The sequence below is a fragment of the Aspergillus luchuensis genome, chromosome 2 (genome assembly GCF_016861625.1).
Source record: "Aspergillus luchuensis IFO 4308 DNA, chromosome 2, nearly complete sequence".
Classification (NCBI taxonomy): domain Eukaryota; kingdom Fungi; phylum Ascomycota; class Eurotiomycetes; order Eurotiales; family Aspergillaceae; genus Aspergillus; species Aspergillus luchuensis.
The window spans coordinates 4,421,940-4,447,815 of NC_054850.1; the positions used below are offsets into that span (position 1 = coordinate 4,421,940).

The following is a 25,876-nucleotide window of genomic DNA, read 5'->3' on the forward strand; positions in this document are numbered from 1 at the left end:
GGACCACAACCTCAAAGGACAAAACAAATTGGCTACTGCCTAGAATCGCTAGAAAGGATGGCAGAGTTTCTGTGCCCTTCATCGTTCAAACTTCAGGCTAACCCAGTCGATCAAGGTATGGAAAATCCCGCAGTCCATTGGGGCTGTTAGTCCACTGACCATGCCAAACCCCGGCTGCGCGCTAGCCGTCCCTTGAGTGGGCATGGTATTCGGCCGGTGTAGTGAGTTGTGCCGTTGATGGGCAGCAGGAATCGCCGAGTAGATATTATCGCATGTGTGCTAAGAAAGGATTCCCTGTGTGTGAGGAGTATGATCGTCAACCTTTACATCCGAAAATCTGTTTCAAAATTGCGAAGAATGTGGAAATCTCGGGCAGTGCAACAGCTATCTAGTATCTACAGAGTACACCGGCGGCATCCTCCGCCTGAGGATTATCATTAACAATCATTATTCAGTCACGGTTCATAATTGAGCCCTGAACTCCGGAAATCATTCAATGGTGAAATCCACCACCACCGGAACATCACCGGGGTCAACCGGAGAAATCCTACGAAGCTCCACTTTCCCCCATCGACTCCGTCTAGTACGAGCCAGTCAATCCTAGCGGCTCCGAACCTCAACCCAAGGAACCAACCGGCGGCCGGTCAACAAGGAGGTGAATCTTCCGGAAGCATGATGGAAGTGGAACGGTTAGCAGCGATGGACCCATGGGTCCCAGCGCGTGGGAATTTGCTCCCTACCGAGGAAGCGTGGTTGACTGGTTGTCGTATCTCCTCCGTATTTTCGGATTCGGAACTTCGTCACTCCTGTGGGATGGAATATTTTTTAGACCAGCTACTATCTACGACTTTGCGGTGATCATCGATCATACGATGGGCAAGTTGATGATGCTCGTTCTTTCGAGCAAAGAAAGGAAGGTGGTATCGACCACTGTGACCAAGACAAGTGCATCTGTCACATTTAGCAGCACCCCCAGTCCCCAAGCAGCCGAAGCACAAGAACCGCAATTAAGCATTCAGGGTCTTTTGATTGCGGTGGGCAATCAACCCCGGCTCGGCGTGTCAGCTAAAGTGATGAATAGCTGGAAGGCGTCCAATTCCCGGCCGGCTCTTGGCACCCACCCGGCACCACGACAAATGGCAGTCTACGCTTTCTCACAGCAGTCAGATTAAACGTGCTCTAGTTGATTCTAGTCGCGCCTTAGTTATCCCTGTTATATGTTATGCTGCCAATCTAACGGCCAGCATGCCGTCATTGTTAATTGCCTAGTGGGGGATGCTCCATACGCAGCACACCACTGTCATCACAGGATCTCAAGACCCAGCACGGAGCCCCGAAGGAACACACACACACACACACAACCTGCCACCCTCTCACGAGGCACCAAGCAAAGACGCATGAGTTTAATTTTCATCTGCAAGAGACAGACTTGGATTGGATCGTCCTTGCATCCTCCCGTCTAGTCTAAACCTTGGTCTTTCTGGGTGTCGATAATCAATCTACCCGGAAGTCATGACTTGACGTAGACTGGTCCAGGTACATCATTTGAGAGTTTACACCCTTACTTGGACATGGCTATCAACCATCCATCCGCCCATTACCCCTTGAATCAGAGAATAAAAACCCTCAAATTGATGCTAGGGTTATCCCACAAACCCTGATATCGGAAATTAAATGCGCCAGCAAGTACTGTGTTGAATGCTGGCATACCCACCAGAACCACCCGGATAATTTCTTTCCTTATCCATACTCATTTCCAGCTGCACGGGATACGCCATATGGGAAGTTAGGAGTAGCAGACAGGAAGAAAGGTAGCACAGAACGAGGGACGTCAAATTTTGCATGCAATAACAGGTCTTGAACTGCACGCGCCGTGCATACGCAGCAAGTAAGTAGAGTCCGGCCCACCCGGAGCGGACGGACAGATAGACGGTAAGAAGGTTTATTTTTTTTTTTTTTTTTTTTATTTCTTTTGATCGGCACGTTTTGGTTGGGGATGAGCGGGATGTTGATCATGGTGGCTGGTTATGGTTATCTACACACTAGACAAACACAGCAAACTGAATACCAGTGTCTACGGAGTACACCGTATTGATCAAGTAAGATATATCTAATTTTGATCTTACTTCATTTTTTTTTTCTCACTACTCCGTAGTTTCACCTGTCTTAATTCCTTATCCGCAAGTTTATGGAGCCGTGCACTAGCTAAGCATGTAGACAAGTCAGTCAAGCACGGAGGAGACATATCCGCTTAGTCAAGAAGTCAGAAAGTCTCTTAGGTTAACTGAACTATCCATCTAGATGATTCCTAACTAGTCAGTTCAATTGTCACCTTACTTGACTTGCCAACTAGTAATTTAGTTAGTTAGCAAGGCTTGGCCTGGCCTATTTGTTCGTTTGTTTCTCCTCAGCCAGCCGCACTCAAACCTTCCCCCATTTAGCCAAGATAACCCATTCTACTCATAGAATAGTACGGTACTTTGTGTCTCATATAGGATAAAAAATAGAAATAAACCCAGAAAAAAAGAAGAGCTAAATAGATACATTGTGAGAAGTAAAAGAAAAGAAATGCCGACCCAAGCGCCTCCCCCCACAACAAAACACAACACAAGAAACAACCAAACTAAACTAAGTGGCAGTAGCCCGCCCGTCAATCCATTTCCCATCCAGGCCGCAACCCGAACCCTAATTGCAAACCGTAGTATGTCTCACCTGTAGTCAGGTCACGGTCTACTCTAGTTGGCTGGTTCATTCGGTTTGGTTTGGGATGTCGGTCTGAGTTACTAGTTTTAATTTTTTTTTCTCATGTTTATTTTTACTTTTTCTCACTTACTTTGTGCTTGCTTAGCTTTTGGTTCCATTTTTCCTACTCTCGCTCTTATTTGGTTTTTTTGTGTTCCTGATGCTAATTTAAGCATATGCTATTATAGTCTGTCGGTACCGAAGTAACTAACTACTGTGCTAATGACTTAGACTGGCTGGCTTTTGTGGGTAATTGGGGGGAGTATGGAGAGTCACGAGTCACTATAGTATGGTGGTTTACTTGGTAGGTACTGCATGGCAGTATATGATTCATTCAGAGGTGGTGAAAACATCTAGTCGGATATGTATGTTGATGATCACCAACTATTACACGTCCCATCATCCTGGCTTCGAACAAACAATTTAGCCACACATTTCCAATGTATCAATTTCTCTGATCTCCCGTTAATACCATATACTACTATGATCATTATCCTCAACCCCATCCAAGCATAAAATCCCTAAATTAAGAAAGTACAGCCGTTGCCCCGGTGTGGCTGTGCACTGCCCTACCGAGCTACAGTCCCTCCCGAATTCCAACCAGTAAATACCCCCTCCTTCTATCCCACTTGCCCATCCATCCCACCCATCTATCACAAAAGTAAATCAGGGGCTCGTGAAATGCGGGATAGGTCCGAAACAAGTTCAACCCAAAAGTGGCTCCCTTAGCAAAAAGCAGACCAGTAGTCTACTGATGGATGAATACTACCCTACTAGGCAATACCGGAGCTAGTTCTACTTCTGATCATAGAGAACAGACCAGAATAGAGCAACCCAAAGCCTCGGGACGAGCAGTGTGGAACTGGGCTCCAATTACTTTACTTGGACAGAGCGTCAACGGCGTTATCCGTACATACCCAGTACCTAGCTGACTTCCATGTGGCTACTACATGTCTATCAGGAGCAGTAGTGATGTGCATGTTTTACTAAATACAAAGTGGGTAGTAGGTGGATAGCATGGTTTTTCTACGGAGTAGATGGATATATTCCGTACGTACGTAGTGGTAGTAGTAGCTATGTCTGATACAGAGTATATACCAATCCACCAAACCACCAAACCTTGGAACAAGGTACTAAACTAGTCTACACCAGTTAACACCCACCTAACTAGCTAGCATTAGATGGTATCTATGTGCTAATTGAAGAGAGAAAAAGTGGCGTATGCCTCAGCTTGAAACATCTGCGCCACTTACTCCTCCATACTCACTCCGTTATTCGGAGTTACTATTATGTTATGAGATGGGATGGGGTACGGAGTATCCGGGATTTGTTCGTGCATGCACACTGGACTACGGCATCACCTTTCTCTAGAGGATGTGCCGACAGGGCTGCTTTACTAGTCGCTTTGCAAAGTATGTCTGTGGTTGTGGTTGTGGTTGTGGCTGTCTGTCTGTGTCACACGAGGCTCAGTCGCCGCGGGACGGATGCAGTGCACGGGCGAGATGGTAGCCAGTTGACAGGTTTGGGTTTTAGGTGGTGGGAGTAAGGTTTGGATAGGTAGATTGACTGCCTCGTGGGTGTGTACTACGCTTAGGGTAAACATGTTGATACTATTAGTACTTTAGTAAGTAGTACTAGTACTTTTTATGTCGAATTTCCATGTTCAAGTTCAGGATATATATATATCCTAGTCAGATTGCTAGTACAGCGATATTACTATGTACTTAGTAGTGTCATACTTCCAGATCAGAGATCTCATTATTTCTGGGCTATGCCCTACAACACGATCCAGACCATAGATAATTCGTTGAACATCCCTAGATTCCCACGTTATGCTTTAGTGGTAGTAGTTAGTGGCGGCTATTCTCACCCCCATAGCGCAGCCTCTATCGTATATAGCCTTTAATACTCAGGCTATTTAGTGAGACATGGGCTATCCATTCGGTAAATGCACTCACTCTCCTCAACCACGAACTTACCATCAAGCTGAACACCTCTACAAAAGTGGGATATCCAAATCCCACATATACCAAGTCCGTAAATCTTGCAGTAGTTCATCCATACTCCAACGTATCCCCCCCTTAGGACTAAGATCACCAAGACCCATACACATAGACCCATACCTCCCTACTACTACGTAGCAGACTAGTAAGTAGGGCATATGCACTGCATCCATCCTAAAGAGTCAATAATCCTCTGACCCCCTATTCACCACCCCACTACACTACCAGCTGAACAAAGTTTCTGGGATGTGATTTCACTCGGATCCAGAGGAAGATTACAGCAATGTCCAAAGATTGACCACCCTATCCCATCGTGTACCTCTCCTTTTCGGACCGGAAAGAAAACGTTCACTAGCGAGCGATGATCACCAACCAAAGAAAGGATGGAGATGGAGAAATCGATGGGGGAAAGGAAGATCCAAAGGAAGCACCGCACCCGTGTCCAATCGAGAAAATAAGAAGCATGGCCCGATCATCCCATCCTGTAGGAAAGGAGGGGCGGGGGGGAAAGAGAAGAGAAAATCCTTATTCCAGCATTAATGCGCTAGTTTACCACCTGACACTGACTCGATCAGTCAGCTGATCCAGTCATCTTTCGCTTTTTGCTAGTTGGTTTTTTGTTTGCTGGGCTTTCTGGTCATACCCGATCTCAGTCTATTCTTCGACGTCAGTCGGTGATTTGTGCTCGCGCACAGGTGTCTAGCACTCGTTCATTCTATCTACTACGTACAACTTGGCCGTTATGGAGTGGAGAGGTCAGGGTCATGCATTGTGACGCAGGTGTGTGAGTGTGTGTGTGTGTGTCTTATCAGCCTAACGGTGAGATACTGGCTGGGAAGGGTCATCCTTAACCCTGTCTCTTCGGATCCGGGAGCTAACAACGTGCAATGGGTGGCGCTTGAGCAGTGACATCCGGTCTAGTGGACTTCATCCTGGAAGTTCCGACTTCGCGCTGCATGGTCGAAGCCTATCCTGCATCCCGCACGGCGTACGCTATCCAACCAACCCATAGCCTATGCAGGTCCTCTCCGCTGGTCGAAAATACCAGAAACATGGCCAGTCAGAGTCGTAGCCGGGCCTTTCGTGCTGGGACGGCGGATTTAATGGCTTTGAAAACTAGCCAGGGAATGATTGGATTGTTTATGGGTCGTTGCCAGAAATAGGATCGGTAGCAACACCAGATGGTCATCCCGGTTTTGGTAGCATGTCTCACTCAACCCGCCACGGCTGCTGCAAGCCTGTGGGACTTGACCGAGCTTTTATTCAGTGCTATCTATTCGGAGATGACTACCAGAAAGCAGAACAGTCCCTGAAATGAGAAATATCTTTCGTTCGCCCACGGGAATAATATCAGAATATTTCGGCGCTCTCCTCCACAGACCGACTATAGCAGAGAGGAAACAGTGCCCCCCAAAATCGATACATGCCCCAGTGATTCTCCTTTTCTGAGACTAGTCTTCGAGCAAATGTGCATTCCGTCCGAAAAGCGTTCGTACTGCGCAGGTGGACAATCTGCTGACATCAGAGCTGGGTCTCTGCTCAATCCTGACGGGTTGTCCACTCACCTCGTCGTATCTCTGTAGAGCCGAGTAGTACTGCACCGAGAGCCCAAAATTCTTTCTCAGTATCGGCTTTCTGATCCTCCTCGCAGCAGTGGCCAAGATGCGTGACTGTCTCTCGCGGCTCAAGTGGATGTGATCACCGACAGCGACCCCTCCTGGTAACTTCCAATTTTGTCGCTCGTAGACAACTTCAACCAGCCGGGTAAGCGTGTCAGCCTGCCATGTGGTCAAGAGCTCATTATGAAACGCCCTAACGTGGCGCTGGAGCTTCGACAAATCGGTTTTGAGTCGGAATACATTGGAGCGTAGCGTGCTCATTTTATGGTCCAGGTTCTGATTGCTGACCTTCAGCGACTCAAGAGCTGAGGAGTATCTCTGGGTACACATTAGCATTGATGCCTGCAGACACATTGTATACCCTGTTGCCTGTTTGTTGAATGCCCTGGAGCTGACACACCGATAGTGAGGACAATTTCGCCTTTCCTACTATACCATTCTCTTTCGAAGACGACAACTGAATCTGCGACCGATAAAATGACATCCCAGGTCCATATAGGGTGAGAATATCGACATCCATTTCGCCGAGTCGAGTATGATGCGCTATCTAAACAAACAATGAGGGTTCAACTATCCTTGGATATGAAATGATAAACGAGCTGGTGGCCTGAAAGCTAGGGAGTGGTGGTGATGAAGCCCAGAGGTTTTGGAGTCAACTCTGAAGGGTTGCGACATGGAGGCAAACGGATTACCTGGCGCAGGGAAGGTGCGACTACACATTCAGGCTGCTCTGGCAAGTACCGCTTCATCGTGTCCATTACGTTCCCCGTAATGAGTACTGTCACAGAAGAAAGCTAACATCTGGCAATGATATCTACATCACAGTTTGCTTCCAGAGGTCTTCCCGAACTCAATCACCAGCTTCCCGAATTGCTTCCCTTCCTTCATATCCTCATAAATCCCATCGATCGCAGGGATATCCTCCAGATCAGTCTGCAAAACGCGTGAGATGACTGGATGGATCTTGTGCGTCTTGATGAACTCAACCATCTCCTTGAACTCCTTGCGCGAGCCCATCGTACAGCCCCGGACATCAATATTCTTCAGAACAGCCTTCATGGAGAACGGCATCTGCGGTGCGACCGTCATACCATACACACAGAGAGCACCACCAGGCTATTCCAGTCAGATATAGTCCAGACGTACTCAAATAGCGAGAGGGGGGAGGTCTGCTCACCTTAAGCAACTTGACAGCCTTGTCCACCGAATCCCCTCCTGCTCCGTCAATAATCGCATCGAAAGCCACTTTCCCTGTAGGCAACAACTCCAATAACTTCTGCTCCCACTTCTCCTGCTTGTAATTCACACCTCCCTTAGCCCCTAGCTCAACTGCCTTCCGGATCTTCTCCTCACTAGAGCTCGTCACATAGACATCCACGCCCCTAGCCACCGCGAGCTTGAGCGCCATCAATGCCACACCACCCCCAATGCCAGTCACCAGGACTGCAGCTCCTTTGCTCGAATTCCTCTCTCCAGCCTTGACCACCAGCGCTCTCCACGCTGTCAAGCCAGTAAGCGGAAACGACGCCGCCTCTGCATCCGACAGATGCTCCGGCACCTCTTCCAGCTCCCCTTCATCGATAGCGAGATACTCCTGCATCGTCCCCTTGTTGTACGATTTCGTCCCGCCCATGATCCTGTACCCTTTCGGATCTTCCGGTCCATCCAGAGACTCCTTCCACCCTACTCCGGGATTGATGACCACCCGCTTCCCGATCCAGCGTTGCGGATCGCGCACTCCTTCACCGGCGGCTATCACGGTTCCTGTACCGTCGGCACCCATGGGAACGTCAAAGGTGACGCCCGGATAGAGGTGTTGACGAAGGAACACATCGCGGTGGTTTAGCGATGTAGCTGTGAGCTTTACCAAAACCTCGCGGCCTTGAGGTACAGGCTGGGGAAGGGTCTTCACAGCGAGGGGGTAGTAGACTTGACCCGGCTTTCCGGGTTTACCATCGACTGGGTTGAGGAAGATGGCTTTCGACATTATGGCGTGGATTTTTATGATTCGTACTAGTTAATTTGAGCTGTAGATATATAAACGGAATTTTCCAATTTGAATATATGTAGAGTGAAACTAGGAAAAGATGGAGCATGCATGCACTTATCGGTTCGGTTCGGCGTGCGGGGATGAGGTGAGCTGTTTAGGCCGTTATCGGTTGCCGAGGATGTGCGTCGGGAGGGAGGAGACAAAGTTGTTGCTTGCGGTGAAGATCTACGCAGCATATGATATTATCCAGACAAATCTCAACAGGAACACTTAAGTTTGTGTTAAACTTTGTTGGTTTCTCGCGTAGTGCAACTCAATTGTTACTTGCAATTGACGTTCGAAACCTATTTTCAACAGTACGAATACGTCTATATATTTGAGCCTCGGCTGAGGGTTGAACTGCTAGCATTGAACATTGATTGATTATAATATATATCTGCCACCAACACACCGATACTACCAACATGATACCAACAATAATTGTAATCAAGGGGAACGAAATGAGATAGTAATGATGAATGGCAATATAATATACCACCACGATTAACATTTGTCACGAATTTAAGCTAAAATCAAGCCAGTTGGAATTGCCACCCCCTACCTTATTAACTAGGATGATGCCCATGATCCTGTTCCTACTATAAACAAGTCTAGCTTGGTAGCTTACCGGTAATATAATCCTGTAGTTATTTTTACTGCTTGACTTTGAAAGGGCATCCACCATCACCGGAATATGCGGTAGTTGGGCTATAGTACATTCTGAGACTACAGTATAAGGTAATATGTATTGTTGTGTCTCCTCTAAGCAAGATAGAGAGGGGGCCGAGCCATTGACCATATCATAGATTGGCTCTAGGGGTGAATGGGAGAGACATACATGCTATGAAAGACAGATGGTATAGCAGATGGCCTGCTGTCTGAGAGCTGCTGTTGCCTTGCTGGATCCCGATTTTTAAACCGAGCGGAGAGGAGGATCGAGAGTCTGTTATGAGATTTCATTCCCAGAAATATATCAACTGGATTGATTGCAGCCCCTTTGGGATTGTGGAAACGTTGATGAGCGCGAGATGCGACTGCATATCTTGCCAAGGCGTACTATGGTAGAATATAGTGGATGCTGTCTTGTTAAAGTCTGTCGATAGCAGCTATGTCATGAATATATATTGATGCCTCTGAAGCCTCTTTGTTGACCTCGACGCAGATTGGTGCTAACGAATACACCGATCTTGTACTATACTATCATGTTAGATGGTTCTTGAAGCGGTGCGGCTTTGATTCGCCGATCTTATTGGGCTCTGTTTGCAATTATGCGATTATAACCGCTGCCATTGGACGTTATAATGTTGATCTGCGAGAGTGCCGTGAAGGGCAGTTGACAGATCAGCATTCTGTTTGGAGGAATGGTGAACTGCGGGAGATTGTTCGCGTTCGTCTGGAATGCACAGCGGCTCTATCCGTACACAGTATGTCCTCGCGCGACTTCAACTCCACATGATTTCTGGTGTGATCATCCTCAACGGTGTTAATGAAGGTATTTTATGATTGAGCATCAAGCTGTCAATAACCTGTATATTGGCAGTGGATGATACGTTGGCAGAAACAAGCCATAGGCATCATCCATGTAGATTTTGCTGAAAGGTCGTACGAGAAGCCGATGGCCGTGTAAACATGTCTATCCCCAGCACTGCAGGCAAACCGGATTGTTGCAGATCGAGGATTGTGATGTTGTGTTGTGCTGACTGTTGATGATTGCTTGTTAAGTAAAGCTGCGATGGGATACGTGCCTCAGGCCGCAGAGTGGAGGTTGGGGTACGGTACGGATGGAAGTCACTGGCAAGTCACTGGCCACCTATTTTAGTATGTGGGTGTACCTGGCATGTACGTTGGCCGTATGGTATGTATGGGGCTGGTATGGAAGGTTGTTCTTCAGAGTGACGACACTGACTTCTCTCCCACACAATTCATTGATGATGCCTTACATTATGCAGTGCTGAATTACCTGCCTACTAGCTTTGCATAGTATATACAATGGAAAAGTAGAAAGCAGGGAGTTGGAAGCTGGCTAACCACAATACTATGTAAATAGCCCGACCCTCAAAAATTTCTTTGACATTCTAAAAATACCCGGGGGAGAGCTTCCTCTCCATCCCAGTGGAATTTCTCTGACGTTGAGTTGAAGCGACACGTCGAGAGAAACCGAAGCGTTTGCGGCCAAACCACCAGTGACGGTGTCGGCGTGGCAGTAACCGATCGTAGGTTTGTCTGGGGATGTTATGGCCACGCACTGTCCCGGAAATGCAACCATCAAACTCCAGGTTTGGGGGAATCTTGGGATAGACTGGAGATAGTCGGGTCAAATCTGACCTGTCACCTGTAGACTGAAATTAATTGCGATGGGCAGCTTGCACCACATGTAAGGCTGAGGATGAGCTATCTATCTATACCCGACCTTCCCTGGAAGCTGTCCAGCGAAGAAAGAAAAAGAAACAGAAACCAGACCACCAATTTGTGCGGCAGTTTCACAACCAGTGTGGGCTGAGGTAATAATAATAATAAACCAATTGCGGTCGCACAAGGCGATCTGGCGGTACGACCAAAAGCGCGAAAACGAAGTGAAAAACACAGAAAAAACAACGAAAACAGTCACTTCGTCACGACCGTCACGACCCGTACGGTGGTAATTCCACGGCCACCAGCTAATTCGCCGCAAGCCTCTTCATTTTTCTTGACCTGCCAGGAACTCTCGATCCTTTCGATCTTCTGATCTCGACTCTGGATCGTCTAGCGTTCTTGTTTTCGACCTCGACTCTCAATCCGCCCCCGGCTTCTTTCCAGATCTCTATCCCAAAGACACAAAGGTGTGTTCTTTTGCTTCCCCCCCAATCGTCTTACTGTCCTCCTCCACCTTGCTGTCTGCCTCTCTCCCCCTCGCTGATCCGTTCTCCTCACCAGCTCTACGGACTGCTGCTTGTCTCCAACCCACCCTTCCACATCTTCCCCCCAGAAAAAACGTTCGCATCGCTCCTTGTTGTTTTCACAATCCACGGTTTTAACTTGAACCTTTCTTCTAGATTCTCGTCTCCCCGAACTTCTCTCTTTTTCCCAACTGGACCGGCATTCTTATCGTCCGTCGCCCAGCTACCGACCTTCATAATGCCCACGCCACTTCCGTCTAGTTTTGCCTCGGCCGCCGCTGGCAACACCCACGACTCCTCGAACAGGAGAGGGGATGGCTCTGCCGGTGGAGAATGGTACGCAATGCTCTTTTAACTGGTTCTATGCGGTCTACCCGCTGCTTTGGCCGCCGTCCTAGTCCCTCCCGGCGGTTTTGCGTGGCGGAGTTGAACTGACAACTCATCCTCAACCGGGGACATGCAGGTCTCGAACTCGCATGAATGGAGCAACACAGACTTTCCGCCGTCCGTCCGTTGCGACAAACCCTTCTCATAACCGGGATGCCAGCCAACCCACGTCGGCTACCACTCCCACCGTGGGCACCTACACTCCTCCGCATATGTCCTCGACCTACCAGTCCAGCGCACTCCGCAACGGAGCAGCTACCGACACGCGTTATTCAAAGGATCAGCTACTTAGTCTCTACAAAACCCAACGAGAGTCGGGCGTACTGGGGAAGAATGTTGCAGATTACTTCGTAGCTGACTGGAATCCCCACGAGACGTCACCTGTCAACGGCGCTTGGGGGAAACGGGAAGATTCGAAGGATAACCCCTCCGGCCCAGAAGTGTGCTGGGATCATGGGGGCCAGGTCGAGCCGTTGGGCCTGGTAGATATGACGGACGATGAGAAAGAGGTTTGTCTCTTTGCTTACCCCGCCTTGCTTGCTGCTTGAGCGTGTTTCTGCTTTTAAAATTTTTTTCCGGGAGCCGTGCTGAAGGAGCGCAGTTATTTACTCTCTCCGTCAACTCCCCCCTTAAGCCGCCACCGACGAACGCTTCGAAGGAGAACGCTGGCGCCGGTACTGGTGGACGCAAGCTGTCTATCTCCCAAGGCCATATGAATAATTACAACACCGCATCCCCCAGTGCTGGGCGCCCCGGCCCCAGACGCCGGGAGACGGGCGACTCAACCGGGAATCCCATGTCTCCCACCACCAGCGGCTCTCGCTTTTTCCGTGACGAACCGAACACCTCCACCCCGCCCCCCTCCCTTTTGCGCCGCAAGACCGATTTCCGAGATACCTCTTCCGCCGCCCGATGGGAGGAGAAGGAGAAGGAAAACGTCGCCCGAGACGCAAACGCCGAGACTGCCTCTCCATTCGGTTCTCTGAAGCGGAGTTCGACCAATCCTTTGAGCGCGGCACCGGGCGCTTCGAATTCACCTTGGGGATCTGCGTCGCAAAGTGCCAACTTTTCACCCATGGGAGCGTTTGGTGCGTTTTCTCTGGGCACGGCGACTACCCCGACAACCGAAAAGAAGGCTGGGTTTGGTAGTCTCCGCGGAGAGAGCCGTTTGAAGGGGCTGTTTTCGAAGGATAGCTCTGAGGACATTTCGGCCTCTATCAAAGAGAAGTCGTCCCTTAGTAGCTTGGAACGCTTGGGTGATACGGAGGGTGAGAAGCGTGCTCAGTCGCCTTGGGGGGAACCCGTCAAGACGCGTACTGGCCGCAGCGAGACGAACCCCTTCTCGGAGGAGCCTCGCAGCGGAAGTGCCGCTCTTGGCGGGTCCCAGGAGATCAACACTCCTTCTCAACCTGCGGACCAGCTGGGATTCTCGGCTTTCGGCATGACCTCTAGCATCCCTGGATTCCGGGAATTGATGCAGAGCCATGAGAACTCGCGCAACCCTACTCCAAGTCTGTTGCAGGGACATGAACCCACCAGCCCCACCAATACGAACCCATATCAGAGCCCCCACGGCGACCGAAGTGGTGGTGTTGGTGGTGGTGGCGGCGACGATGACGTGGAGACGGATGGTTCCGATATCCAGAACTCCACGCATCCCGGCATCACTGGCCTTCGTGATACCTCGTCTGCGTTTGGCTCTATCCGACGGGTAGGATCGGGCATCGACTTGCCTTCAATCGATCGCAGCCAAACGTCTAGTGCCGCTGGAAACCGCAGCTTCTCCAGCCTCGGTGGGCTGGGAGGTCTGTCGTCGCTGGGTGGTCCGGCCGGATGGCCCACCAGCGCTGCCGTGGGTACTCCTACGCGGGAACGCTCGGCCTTCGCTGGTGGCTTCGGCGATCCTATCTTCGGCACGATGGGTGATTTGCAGTCCCCAAGCCTGTCGACTTTGGGCGGTGGTGGTTTGTTTAGCCCCCATGCCGGCATCTCTGGCACGGGCAGTCTGGGCCGCTCCAGCAAGTTAGGTTCTCTGTTCCCGGCCGCGATGCAGGAGCAAATGCAAGGTGACCAGGGACGATCCGATCTGGCCGCTCTGGAGGAGGCCGCTCGCCAACCCGGTAAGAATATCGACATGTCTGAGTATGAGCAGGTCCTAATGCAACAATTAGACGCCCAGCAGGACAAGCCGGGCCAGACGAGTCAGCCCGCAACCACCTCAGCTTCGCAAACCCCTGTCTCTGCGGTGGGTTCTATTCCTACGTCGATGGCGCCCGATGTACCCCCAACCAGCCAGACGCCTGGTCAGGCTGGAGCTGCTGGCTCTGTGCCTCCTGCCCAACAGCGGACCATGGTGATGCCGGATCGGATGCGTTGGATCTACCGCGACCCGCAGGGCAACATCCAGGGTCCTTGGACTGGACTGGAGATGCACGACTGGTTCAAGGCAGGCTTCTTTAGTCCTGACCTGCAGATCAAGAAGCTCGAGGACCCCGAGTTCGAACCCCTTGCACAACTTGTGCGACGCATCGGCAACTCGCGCGAACCCTTCCTGGTGCCTCAGATCGGCATTCCCCACGGTCCCGACCCCAGCCCCGGTCCCTGGACTGGGAACACTACCGGCACGGCTCAGCCTCCGTTCCCCGGCAGTTTCCCCAGCTTTGGTACCACTTTGACCGCGGAGCAGCAGAATGCGTTGGAACGCCGGAAGCAGGAGGAGCAGTATTTGATGGCACGTCAGAAGGAACACCTCGCTCAGCAGCAAGCGCTGATGAAGCAAATGCAGTTTCAGGGTGTCCCCCACACGATGCACCCGCACCAGCTGCAGCATCACTCCAGTGCCCACAGCCTCCACAGCCAGCCCAGTTTTGGCAGCATCGCCTCGCCAGTCGGCTTCCAGCCCTCTCCCATTCAAGCCCCGATGCAGCAACCCCAGTCTGTCGCAGGCTTCTTCGACGCTGCAGGACCGGTGAGAGCCAACCCGCTGCCTAACATTGGTCCCCAGATGCTCGGCACTGAACTGGGCACCCCCCAGGATCAGCTCCCCGCCCTCCTCGACCGCTTGAACGTGAACCGTCCCGACCCTTTCGCTTTCGGCACCCCCGGCTCTTTCGCGGCTCGTCAGCCTGACAGTCTCTTTCATCAGCAACAGGTTGCCAGCATGCTCCAGGACCGTGCTCGCTTGCAACAGGAGCAGGAGCAGTTTGACAGCGCCCAGGGTGATAACCTCTTCGACCAGCAGGCACGGGAAGAACGCCTCCGCCAATTCCACGCTTTGAGAGCCCAGGAGGGTGAGCTGGGCCTCCGGACTGCCGAGGGTCTGCCCACGCACCCGGCCACGGTCCCCCAGCCGTCTGAGCAGGAGGAGGTCGAGCCGGTGGCTGAGGCTGAGGAGCCTACACTGACCTTGTCGCAGCAGGTGCAAAAGGCCGCGTCTGCTCAGCGCAAGCAGCAGGAACAGCTGGAGCAACAAGAACAGCTTGAGCGCGAGCAGCAGGAACAGCAGACTTCCGATGCGGGTGAGGCGGCCTGGACTACCAAGGGAGACAGTGCTATGCCCCAGCCCTTCCCTCCGCCGCCCTCTGCCTCGCCACTCCCGGCTCCGGCTGCTCAGCGCAACCGTCAGAATGTTGCTGAGTCTCTGGCTGCCAACTCGCGTTCCCAGACCCAGACTCCCGTGGAGGCGCCGACCACTTCGATCGCGCCTTGGGCAAAGGAAGCCAATGAGGTGCCCAAGGGTCCTTCTCTGAAGGAGATTCAGGAGGCTGAGGCCCGCAGCGCAGCGCAGAAGGAAGAGTTGGCGGCTGCTGCACGCCGTGCCCAGCTGCTGGCCGAGCAGGAGCGTCTCAGCCAAGTCCAGGCCCAGGCCCCTGGCCTCCCGTCGACGGCCAACTGGGCTAGCGCTGGTTCTCCTGCTACACCTACATCTTCAGGCTCAGTTTGGAACAACAAGGGTCAGGCCGCTCCTTCTGGCGCCGCTAAGAAGACTCTTGCCCAGATCCAGAAGGAAGAGGAGGCCCGTAAGCAGCGTCTGGCCGCTGCCGCCGCTGCTGCTCAGAGTGCGGCTGCCAGCCCACCGACTGCTCCGTCTTCGACCGGAAAGCGCTATGCGGATCTTGCCAGCAAGGCTCCAGCGGCGTCTCCGGTCCCTGCCAGCGCCAGCACTTCGGGTGCCTGGACGACTGTTGGAGCGGGCGGCAAGCCCAAGCCCCCGCCGGCTGCTCCCGCCGGGCCTCGCTCGACCAGCAGCGCAACTCCGGTGGCAGTTTCTCCCGTGAAGCCTAAGCCGGCGACTGTCGCGACTCCCCGGACGGTTGCTGTCGCTACGCCTCCGGCCAACCCTAACCGCGCCGTGGAGGAGTTCACCAAGTGGGCCAAGCTTGCTTTGGGCAAGGGGCTGAACAGCAACATCAATGGTAAGTCGCAGCATATGGTAGAGTTTGATCATAGCTAATGTGATATAGTGGACGATTTTGTACAGCAGTTGCTATTCCTGCCTGCGGAGGCGGAGATCATCTCGGACTCTGTGTACGCCAACTCGCAGACGCTGGACGGCCGACGGTTCGCCGAGGAGTTCATCCGGCGGCGTAAGCTGGCCGACAAGGGCATCGTGGACCCTGTGTCGGCTAGTGCCTTTGCGGAGAAGAACGCGGGCGGATGGAGCGAAGTGGCCAAGAAGGGATCTTCGAACGCGAATCGCGAGGAGGACAATGGAAACGCAGCGTTCAAGGTGGTTGCGCCCCGCAAGAAGGGCAAGCGGTGATGCACTGCAGGATGATTACGGAGATGAGATGATTGAGATGTTTGGATTTAGAAGCGGAGCCGCGCATTGGCTATTGTGTATGTCAAATCGATGATGTAGCATAACAGCGTTTCTGGCCGAGTCAGATTTAACTTATCTGTTGCATTATCCCTTATCGGAGGGACGTAGATTAAGGTTATAACTGAAGTATGATTCTAATTATAACTATTGACTTACTTGATAGTTATTGTGACTCATGAGGGGTAACATACTCCTCTTTAAATAGTGCTTATCCTATCCCCCGACCTTGTCCAGTATTCTCACTTCTCAATTCCCTCCCCTCTCTATCTACACCATCAATTACTTTTCATACTATCATCACCATGACCACCCCCATCCCCTACGGTGCCCCCATGCGCCAACACTTCTGCCTCGACCCCAACTGGAAGAACCTCAACCACGGCAAGTCCCATCCCCCCATCCCCACCAACATAACTACTAACAATAAAATACACAGGATCCTTCGGCACCTACCCCCTCACCATCCAATCCACCCTCCGCGCCCACCAAACCACCGCCGAATCCCACCCCGACCTCTTCATCCGCCGCCTCTGCCCATCCCAAACCCAACACTCGCTCAACCTCCTCTCCACCCTCCTCAACGCCCCCTCCACCTCCCTCGCCTTCGTCAAGAACGCCACGACGGGAGTCAACACCGTCCTGCACAACATCCCCTTCACCTCCGATGATGTCATCATCTACTTCGACACCATCTACGGCGCGATCGAGTACGGCTTGCTCGCGCTGCAGGAACGTACCGGTGTGCAGTTGAGGAAGGTCGAGTATACCCTCCCCATTTCTCATGAGGAGATTGTGCGGAGGTTTAGGGATGTAGTGGATCGGGTTAGGAATGAGGGAAATGGAATGAGGGTCAAGGCAGCGGTGTTTGATATGGTGGTTAGTGTTCCAGCGGTGCGGTTCCCGTTCGAGGCACTGGTCAGGGAGTGTAAAGAGTTGGGCGTGTTGAGTGTGGTTGATGGTGCGCATGGAGTGGGCATGCTAGAGGTGGATTTGGGATCTCTGGGCGTGGACTTTTTCACGAGTAATTTGCATAAGTATTACATACACCCTTTCCCTTCCCTTTTACTACCCCTTTGGGGGGTGTATATGTGGTACTGATATGTGTATTTGGTATGTGTATAGATGGCTCTACATCCCCCGCGGCTGCGCAGTGCTCTACGTCGCGCCGCAACACCAACATCTCATGCGCACGACATCCCCGACCTCCTGGGGGTATATTTCCCCGTCTGCGGCGGAGGAGGCGCGCGTGAATGGCACTACTGCGGATGCGTTCAGGTATTTGTTTCAGCAGACGGCGACGAATGATGATACGCCGTATTTGTGTGTGCCGGAGGCGTTGAAGTTCCGGGACGAGGTGTGTGGTGGGGAGATGGCCATCTATGGGTATTTGGAGAGGTTGGCGAATGAGGCGGCGGACCTTGTGGCGGGGATGTTGGGGACGGAGGTGTTGAGGGATGAGGAGGGGTTGTTGACGAGGTGTGCGATGACGAATGTGAGGTTGTTGGTTAGGGTTGGTGGTGATGGTGATGGGGATGGTGATGGGGAGGAGGGAGGGTGTACGGTGGTCAAGAAGAAAGAGGTGGGAGAGGTGACGCTGTGGTTTCAGAATACGCTCCTGGATGAGTATAACACGTTTGTCCCGGTGTTTGAGTATAATGGGTGGTTGTGGACGAGGTTGTCGGCGCAGGTGTATTTGGATAAGATTATTTTCAGTGGTTGGGGGGTGTGTTGAAGGAGTTGTGTGGGAGGGTGGGGAAAGAAGCTCTTCAGACAAAGTAGGTATTTAGACTACTACGTAAATGGTTGGTTGAATTATGCTTATAATGTCAGAATAAGAGAAGATTTATAGATATACAACTACGGACTGTATATGCATCTGGCAATAACCACAGGAAATAAGTTGCTGGCTCACTCGGTTGAACATGACTAAACCCAAATACACGGCATCTACAGCTTATGTCTCGATCAGATCGGCCGTCTCGCCCTGGGTCTGCTCCGAAACAGTATTGTCCCGGGTGTCCTTGTTGGCAATCTTGCGCGCCGACCGCGCATAGAACTCGTCCAGCACCCGCTTGGGGATACGGTTGAGCAGATCCTTGGGGTAGATGCGCAGCAGGTTCCAGGCGATGTCCAGCGACTCGAAGATGCTGCGCGACTCGTACGGCGACTGGCTGATGAAGGTGCGCTCGAACTTGTCGAGGAACTCCAGGGACAGCTTGTCCTCGGAAGACAGAGCCTCCTCACCAACGACAGCTTTCATGGCGGCGGCATCACGTCCAATGGCGTACTTGGCGTACAGCTGGTTGGACACTTCAGAGTGATCCTTACGAGTACGTCCAGTACCAATGGCAGACTTCATCAGACGAGACAGGGAAGGAAGCACGTTAATCGGGGGGTAGACACCCTTGTTGTGCAGCTGACGGTCGATGAAGATCTGTCCCTCCGTAATGTAACCCGTGAGATCGGGAATGGGGTGAGTGATATCTATCCTTGTTAGCTCACGAACCAACCCTCTAGGAAGATGTCATACCATCGTTGGGCATGGTCAGAATGGGAATCTGGGTGATAGATCCGTTACGGCCCTCCACACGTCCAGCACGCTCGTAAATGGTCGACAAGTCAGTGTACATGTAACCGGGGTAACCACGACGACCCGGCACTTCTTCACGGGCAGCCGAGACCTCACGAAGAGCGTCACAGTAGGCGGACAGATCAGTCATGATGACCAGGACGTGCTTCTCCAGCTGGTAGGCGTAGTACTCGGCGGTCGTCAAGGCAAGACGGGGGGTAATGATACGTTCGATCCTGGCAAAGTCAGTGATTGCGTCTATCCAAAAGGCGTAGCACATACGTAGGGTCGTTGGCCAAGTTCAGGAACAGCGTGACACGCTCCATACTGCCGTTCTCCTCAAAGTCGCGAGTGAAGAAACGGGCCGTTTCCATGTTCACACCCATGGCAGCGAAGACGATGGAGAAGTTCTCTTCGTGTCCGTCGTGGACGTCCTTGGTAGGGCGCTTCACCAGACCAGCCTGACGACAGATCTGAGCGGCGATTTCGTTGTGAGGGAGACCGGCAGCAGAGAAGATGGGGATCTTCTGTCCACGAGCAATGGAGTTCATGGTATCGATGGCAGAGATACCGGTGGAGATCATCTCCTCAGGGTACACCTGATCTTATCAGCACAGCCGCATCCAGCGCAGTCACCATATACATACACGAGAGTAGGGGTTGATAGGTTGACCGTTAATATCCAGGTAATCCTCCGCCAGGACCTTGGGACCCTTGTCGATTGCGCGACCGGAACCGTCGAAGACACGACCCAGCATGTCTTCGGACACACCCAGCTTCAAGCTGTGACCGGTGAACTCAACTTTCGTCTGGCAAGGTCAGCTGCCGATCCATAAGTGGTAGAGTTCTGGATCAATACCCTCTTGACATCGATACCCGGAGTTCCTTCAAAGACCTAGTTATGATCGCATCCCGTTAATGCTCCGCATGATAAGCCATATCACTAGCACACCACAGCTGCTACATGTTTCGTACCTGAACGACCGCCCTGTTTCCTGTACCAGGAATATCATATTAGCTATCTGAGCGTAACCGCTGTCGCATGCGATGCTGGACATACCGCGAGCTTCGAGGACCTGACCCGACCGCTCGGTTCCATCGGGGAGAGTGAGGGACACGATTTCATTGTAACGGGGGAATTTGACCTGTGAAGTATTTATGTAAGCTGGCTATCTGTATATAGGCTGATCCGTTGTTGGGAGCAGCGGCGCAACCATGCAAGTTGACGTACGTTATCAAGAACGACCAGTGGGCCGTTGATACCTCCGATGGTGTTGTAACGGATGCGAGGCTTGACGCTCGTCATCCTGGGATCAACAAAGTCGGCCATGGTGAAAGATGCAGCAGCAGCAGAAGCAGCAGGTGCGCACAGAAGGAGACCGAAAGACGGGGGAGGGAAGTTGAGGGGAGAGACAGCAGCAACAGCAGCTCCTTAGTCGAGGCCGAGTGTCGACGTATGCTTTGGCTGCTCCACGCCGCCGCACGGGCGGTGACCAGCCACGTGATGCTACACTAGAGTAGTAGTTTACCTCCTGCCGAGCTAAATACAAAAGCATCATCAACCCTGATGCAGAGGGTTCTTACTACACTATAAATCTATAGAGTGATTAATTCTGGTATAAGTATGGAGATATGTTATTACCGCTATACTCATAATGCTATACGCTTTGACTGACCTGGTATGGACCCACCGAGCTGGACAGCTAGAGATCAACTCCATATAAAAATGACTTTGCTCCTTTCTCCTTCATATTCGAAGTATCAGACAGTTCGATCATAGCTTGGTGTCTCCGATCCTAAGTTGTAAGTGATGAGATGCACAGCTGTTGTAGTCTGCATCCTACCCCATACTGTTTCTCCAACGTCCACCGTCTTTGCCTGTTCCTTATCTTATCGCATGTGCTGCCGTTGGATTATATCAGCACATACACCAGCCAATCTGACGTGGCACTGATACAGTATCCGTATGTATCATTTGGAGTACTTCTTATTTATGATTGATATTCAAGATACACAAAGTCTGTATAGTATTGAAATCTTATTAATGTATGATCCATATAAATACTAAGTGTGTATTATCTCAAATGCAAGTCAAGGAACAATTCCGAGTCCATTCCGAGCCAGCCTTCAAAAGCCACCGGAAGAACCATTGATCCCGGGCTAAGTTTGACAGTTTTGATTGAATTATCGCCCGCCGATTTGACTCACCAGGAACAGTTTATACCCCGCCTCCGAGATTCAACCCCTCTCCTTTCACATACCTTTCAATCCTCACAAAATCATGGCCAACTTGAGCGCGGACCAGAGGCTTGCCCTCATCACCGAGAACCTCCAGGAGGTTCTCAACAAGGACATCATTGAGGCCATCCTGGCCGAGGGACGCAGCCCAAAGATCTACTGGGGTACTTACTTTTTTTTCTCCCCTCCCGCCACGAGATCCTCCCTATCAATTAAAGCGGTACAACTAACACGGTGATCTTCACAATGCGACAGGTACTAGCCCGACTGGCAAGCCTCACTGCGGATACCTGGGTACGAATTCCCCTCGAAAACAAACGTGGCCGTTTATCCACCCCCACTAACGATAATGCTCGATAGTGCCCGCCGTAAAGATCGCCCAGTTCCTCGCCGCGGGCGCGGAGATGACCATCCTGATCGCCGATCTGCACGCCAACCTGGATTCCCTCAAGTCGACCTTCGAGATCGTCGAGCACCGCGCGAAATACTATGAATACACTATCACCGCTCTGCTACAGGCCGTCGGTGTGTCGACCGAAAAGCTGCGCTTCGTTCGCGGCAGCTCTTACCAGAAGAACGCCGACTACGTGATGGACGTTTACCGTCTGTCTTCTGTGGTCTCGGAGCACGATGCGAAGCGCGCCGGTGCTGAGATCGTCAAGCAGTCCAACAATGGTCCTCTGAGTGGTCTGTTGTACCCTCTCCTGCAGGTCCTCGACGAGCAGTACCTGGATGTGGACGCTCAGTTCGGTGGTCTTGACCAGCGGAAGCTGTTCGCCGCGTCGACCGAGTGGCACCCCAAGCTTGGCTACAAGAAGGTGAGAGCATTGCCATACCCATTGCCAAATCCCGAACTTAAACTTACACATACTATTAGCGCGCGCATCTTTGCAACGCCATGGTCCCCGGTCTCTCCGGTGGCAAGATGAGCTCCAGTGAAGAAGGTAATATCCACCATTCCACATACCCTTATAAAATACTAACACCTACCAGACAGCAAGATCGACCTCCTCGAATCCATCGACAGCATCAAGAAGAAGATCCGCAAAGCGCAGGCCGCTCCCAAGGAGATCGACAACAACGGTATCCTCGCCTTCGTCCAGTACGTCCTGCTGCCCGTGTCCGCCCTGAAGACCGGCAAGCCCGAGTTCCGCGTCCCCCGCGACCGCGATGGCCTGGAGCCTCTGGTGTACACCGACATCGAGAAGATGCACGAAGACTACAAGAACGACATTGTACGGCCATCCCCCTTCTCCTTTATGTTTCCACATCATACTGATGAAATCCATCCAGCTCTCCCCCCAAATCCTCAAGCCCGCCGTCGCCGACGCCATCGTCGAGCTTACTGCCCCCATCCGCGCCGCCTTCGACGCCAACCCCGACTGGCAGGAGGTCACGCTGAAGGCTTACCCGCCTCCGGCCCCGAAGCAGAAGAAGGAGAAGAAGCAGAAGGACAAGGGCTCTCGTCACCCTGGTGCTGCTAAGGAGCAGACTCCTAACGGAGAGCCTCCTAAGCCGGCTGAGCAATAGACTTCAAAATGCATTGCTAAAACTACTACTACAACGTCTTAAATAGTTATGGATTTTTTTTTTCTTTTCTTATTGCGTGTCTGATATACAATTGCATGTGTGAGCAGCAGCGAATTAGCTAGAATTGGACCTTTTGAATTATTCTTATGCGCATGGTATTTTTGGTTCCCGCTTTTACTACTACTTTGATGGTACTATTTACTACGCTATTGTAATTGCTGGCAAGGGTATAGAACGCATCGATTTGGGAATTACTTTCTACTTAGAATACTGTGTCGGTGTCATTACCTACCCGGTATAATCGCAGACGATAATGTCGAGAATAACTCACAAAGGGTATAAAGGTAGAAAGCAATTTCCATAATGATAATAGACCCATCCTCATTAATAATTTTAAGCTAATGTCATCACAATCCGGCCGTCATGAGAAATAATAAATCAAATCGTAATCATACATGTTAAGAAGCGAATAAGGAAGACCACCACCACACTAAGACAATCACATTTCGACCGTAAGATATGCGCCGACCGCCATGATATGACCAGACATGTTGAGGTATCGTAGAGAAGCTAACAATAGTAAAGAAAAACGAGAAGGAGATAGAGAAAGGGCGAGAAGGCTAGCATTCTAGTCCACCTTGGCGAGAGCCAGTTTCTTTGGTGTGGTTAGGTTGTTGGACAAGCGGACGTTAGTCTTCTTGTTTTTGGTCTGCTTCTTGAGCTTCTTGCGCGCAACCATTACCGGAACGGATGAGTGCATGACCAGGTAGTTGGAGAAGGAACCGAGGAGAACGCTGTGAGAGACGTCATGTCAGTCAGTGTCTGTTGGTGTCATTTTGTAGGTGGGTGGAAACTTACCCCTTGAGTGCGCTGCGGCCTCTGGCTCCGACGATGACCAAGGTGGGATCAAGTCCATCGATCTAAATCAGTTAGTAATGTAAGAACGAAGACTGAGGAGGACACGTACAGCTTCAGTGATCATGTGTTTTGGGCTCTTGCAGTGAATTGCCTCGACGGCTACGCGAACTTGGAGCAATGTCTTCCGCAGGAGCCGAACACAGGTCTGAGAGATAACCTCGACAGCATGGACACGTTCCGACTCCGCCTTGGAAATGCCACGAGCATCCACAGAGCTCGGCTTGCTGTCCGTACCCAGGCGACCGAACAATGCGCGAGGAAGATGAGAATTGGAATCGTTCTGCGCCTTTTCAGCAGTCTCTGCGGTCTGTGACCCAACGACGGCCGCCGCATCCTGAATAGCTTTGGCGCCATCGCCGATCTGCACTGAAGCCGGCGTGGCAGTCTCATCATGCATAGCGCAGACAGCGAACATGGTGTCACCGTCCCGGAGAATAGTTCCTATGGTCCACTCCAGCGCATACACAGACTCCTCGCTCAAATCAGTAGCGACAAGGTATTTGCGTTGCCGTCGGCGGCTGCTCTCGGTCTCTTCCTGTGCCTCGGCGTAGTCTCCGCGAATGATCGTCCGGATCGACCGATGTTGGACTGTGTTGTCGATCGAAGACATCTGGATACCCAATTTCTGGGCTCGCTTGATATCGGACAGCTCTGCCTCATCTTCGGATCCAAACGGAGTATTGGTGGCCGAGGCCGAGTCGAAGCTGGTCCGTGGATGAACATCAGGCTTCTTCAGCACAGGTCCTTGTTTCGCTGAATGTATCAATTCCGGCTTATCCGCCGCATCGGGATTTGGACGGAATTCAGGTGCAGTCTTAGTAGTAGTGAGCGGCTTTGGTCCAGGATTAGCGGGAATGTCCTGCTCGACGGCCTTTTTCCGGCCACGCTTGACGTCTGAATCGTCCTCATGAACAGCGTCTTCGTCGCTAGAGGTGGATTCGTCGGCATCCTCGTCACTGGTCTCAATTGGATTGTTTTCGCTGTCAAAACGATCCTTCTCCAGTCGCTCCTCGCCCGGGGCCGACGATTTGGCTTCAGGCTCGGGAGACCCTGGGCGGGAATCCGGATTAGTAGGTTCCTTAGTCGCAGGCACCATTGGGCTGGTTTCCTTTTTACTGGCTACCACAGGTGGTTTCACCGGATCGGCGACCGGTCCACGCGTATTGGGGTTTAGCCAGCGGCGCTTAGGAGAGCTAGAGCGAGCCGGTCGGAGAGAGGAGACTCGAGAGTCGAGAGAAGTTCCGCGCGTAGCATTGCTGCGGCTACTGCTAGAGTCCCTGCCTCTGACGAAACTTGGGAACCCGACTTTGAGATCCAGCCCTGACATCACCGCGGCCATGCTCGGCAGCCGATTGGATGGTTTCTCCTGAGGTTGTTGAGCAGCATTCCGTCTGGCCGCATTGCGGTTGGCGACGCTGGGCGGCATATTGGTTGACAAATCCCAGCGGATGCTGGGACCAGACTTATGTTCCGGCTTATTTGAATGCTGCTGGTTGCTGGCGCCGTTGTTGTTGTCTCCCGGCTTTTCTTTGTCGCCTGACGCCAAGTCGGTGGATCGGGTGGGGGAGACTGATCCGTCGGATTGGACGGACCCTTTTCTCTGCGCAGAAGGCAAAGGGGGAGCGACAGAGGATGTAGTGGCGCGGGGAGTTGGGGGAGCGGTTGTTGCAGTGGCGGGCGATGGATTGAAGGATGTTGCGGTAGTGGTAGTGGTAGTGGTAGTGGTAGCGGTAGCGGAAGAGCGACAAGGAGATGAAGGCAGTGGAGAATGAGAGGAAGAATAGAGTGAATGATGTCGGACTGAAGAGGGGGGAGTCACGCCAACGCCAATACCGGCGATGGAGCCATGCCGCGGGGGTAAGAAGCCGGGACTCGGTGAGATGTCCAGCAAGCTCCGGCGCCGAGACGTCGAGGGACTCTCGCCCATCTCCTCTAGCAACTCCCGTCGCTCTTCCTCCAGAGCGGTCTCCAGCGACATGTGGGCGGGCTTTCTGCTATAGTACGGCATGGTGGGCTGTGGGGTACGACCTCGCGCTTGTCTTTGGCTTTGCGCGGGCGGGTTCCAAACACTAACCCGTGGACTAAATTATTAATGTGAATCAAATGACGAACCTAGCTAGCTTCCCAGCCTTCTGCCAGTGCC

General features: G+C 52.0%; 8 protein-coding genes across 8 annotated transcripts; 4 read left to right on the forward strand and 4 right to left on the reverse strand.

Moving 5' to 3' along the window:
- Positions 1-707: 707 nt before the first annotated feature.
- AKAW2_21436S (uncharacterized protein) lies at positions 708-1,172 on the forward strand (the record flags this gene model as incomplete). Its single annotated transcript, XM_041686260.1, has 1 exon — positions 708-1,172. One exon carries the CDS (start codon positions 708-710, stop codon positions 1,170-1,172), a length of 465 nt encoding a protein of 154 aa, XP_041540262.1.
- A 4,923-nt stretch (positions 1,173-6,095) lies between these two features.
- AKAW2_21437A (uncharacterized protein) lies at positions 6,096-6,884 on the reverse strand (the record flags this gene model as incomplete). Its single annotated transcript, XM_041686261.1, has 3 exons — positions 6,096-6,257; positions 6,311-6,682; positions 6,765-6,884. The coding sequence occupies 3 exons, from the start codon at positions 6,882-6,884 to the stop codon at positions 6,096-6,098; spliced, it is 654 nt and encodes a 217-aa protein (XP_041540263.1).
- Positions 6,885-7,183: 299 nt separating this feature from the next.
- On the reverse strand, positions 7,184-8,351 carry AKAW2_21438A (putative alcohol dehydrogenase; the record flags this gene model as incomplete). Its single annotated transcript, XM_041686262.1, has 2 exons — positions 7,184-7,480; positions 7,542-8,351. 2 exons carry the CDS (start codon positions 8,349-8,351, stop codon positions 7,184-7,186), a joined length of 1,107 nt encoding a protein of 368 aa, XP_041540264.1.
- A 3,156-nt stretch (positions 8,352-11,507) lies between these two features.
- AKAW2_21439S (uncharacterized protein) lies at positions 11,508-16,418 on the forward strand (the record flags this gene model as incomplete). The annotated part of the gene is made up of 4 exons (XM_041686263.1): positions 11,508-11,605; positions 11,733-12,165; positions 12,258-16,071; positions 16,120-16,418. 4 exons carry the CDS (start codon positions 11,508-11,510, stop codon positions 16,416-16,418), a joined length of 4,644 nt encoding a protein of 1,547 aa, XP_041540265.1.
- Positions 16,419-16,780: 362 nt separating this feature from the next.
- On the forward strand, positions 16,781-18,210 carry AKAW2_21440S (putative aminotransferase family protein (LolT); the record flags this gene model as incomplete). Its single annotated transcript, XM_041686264.1, has 3 exons — positions 16,781-16,859; positions 16,915-17,512; positions 17,601-18,210. 3 exons carry the CDS (start codon positions 16,781-16,783, stop codon positions 18,208-18,210), a joined length of 1,287 nt encoding a protein of 428 aa, XP_041540266.1.
- Positions 18,211-18,432: 222 nt separating this feature from the next.
- Positions 18,433-20,377, reverse strand: VMA2 (H(+)-transporting V1 sector ATPase subunit B; the record flags this gene model as incomplete). Its single annotated transcript, XM_041686265.1, has 8 exons — positions 18,433-18,962; positions 19,009-19,283; positions 19,330-19,646; positions 19,695-19,856; positions 19,907-19,942; positions 20,023-20,042; positions 20,108-20,192; positions 20,279-20,377. The coding sequence occupies 8 exons, from the start codon at positions 20,375-20,377 to the stop codon at positions 18,433-18,435; spliced, it is 1,524 nt and encodes a 507-aa protein (XP_041540267.1).
- Positions 20,378-21,328: 951 nt separating this feature from the next.
- Positions 21,329-22,815, forward strand: AKAW2_21442S (tyrosine--tRNA ligase TYS1; the record flags this gene model as incomplete). The annotated part of the gene is made up of 6 exons (XM_041686266.1): positions 21,329-21,449; positions 21,541-21,579; positions 21,646-22,103; positions 22,163-22,229; positions 22,279-22,520; positions 22,579-22,815. 6 exons carry the CDS (start codon positions 21,329-21,331, stop codon positions 22,813-22,815), a joined length of 1,164 nt encoding a protein of 387 aa, XP_041540268.1.
- A 628-nt stretch (positions 22,816-23,443) lies between these two features.
- On the reverse strand, positions 23,444-25,741 carry AKAW2_21443A (universal stress protein family domain protein; the record flags this gene model as incomplete). The annotated part of the gene is made up of 3 exons (XM_041686267.1): positions 23,444-23,609; positions 23,674-23,735; positions 23,783-25,741. 3 exons carry the CDS (start codon positions 25,739-25,741, stop codon positions 23,444-23,446), a joined length of 2,187 nt encoding a protein of 728 aa, XP_041540269.1.
- Between the last annotated feature and the right edge of the window lie 135 nt (positions 25,742-25,876).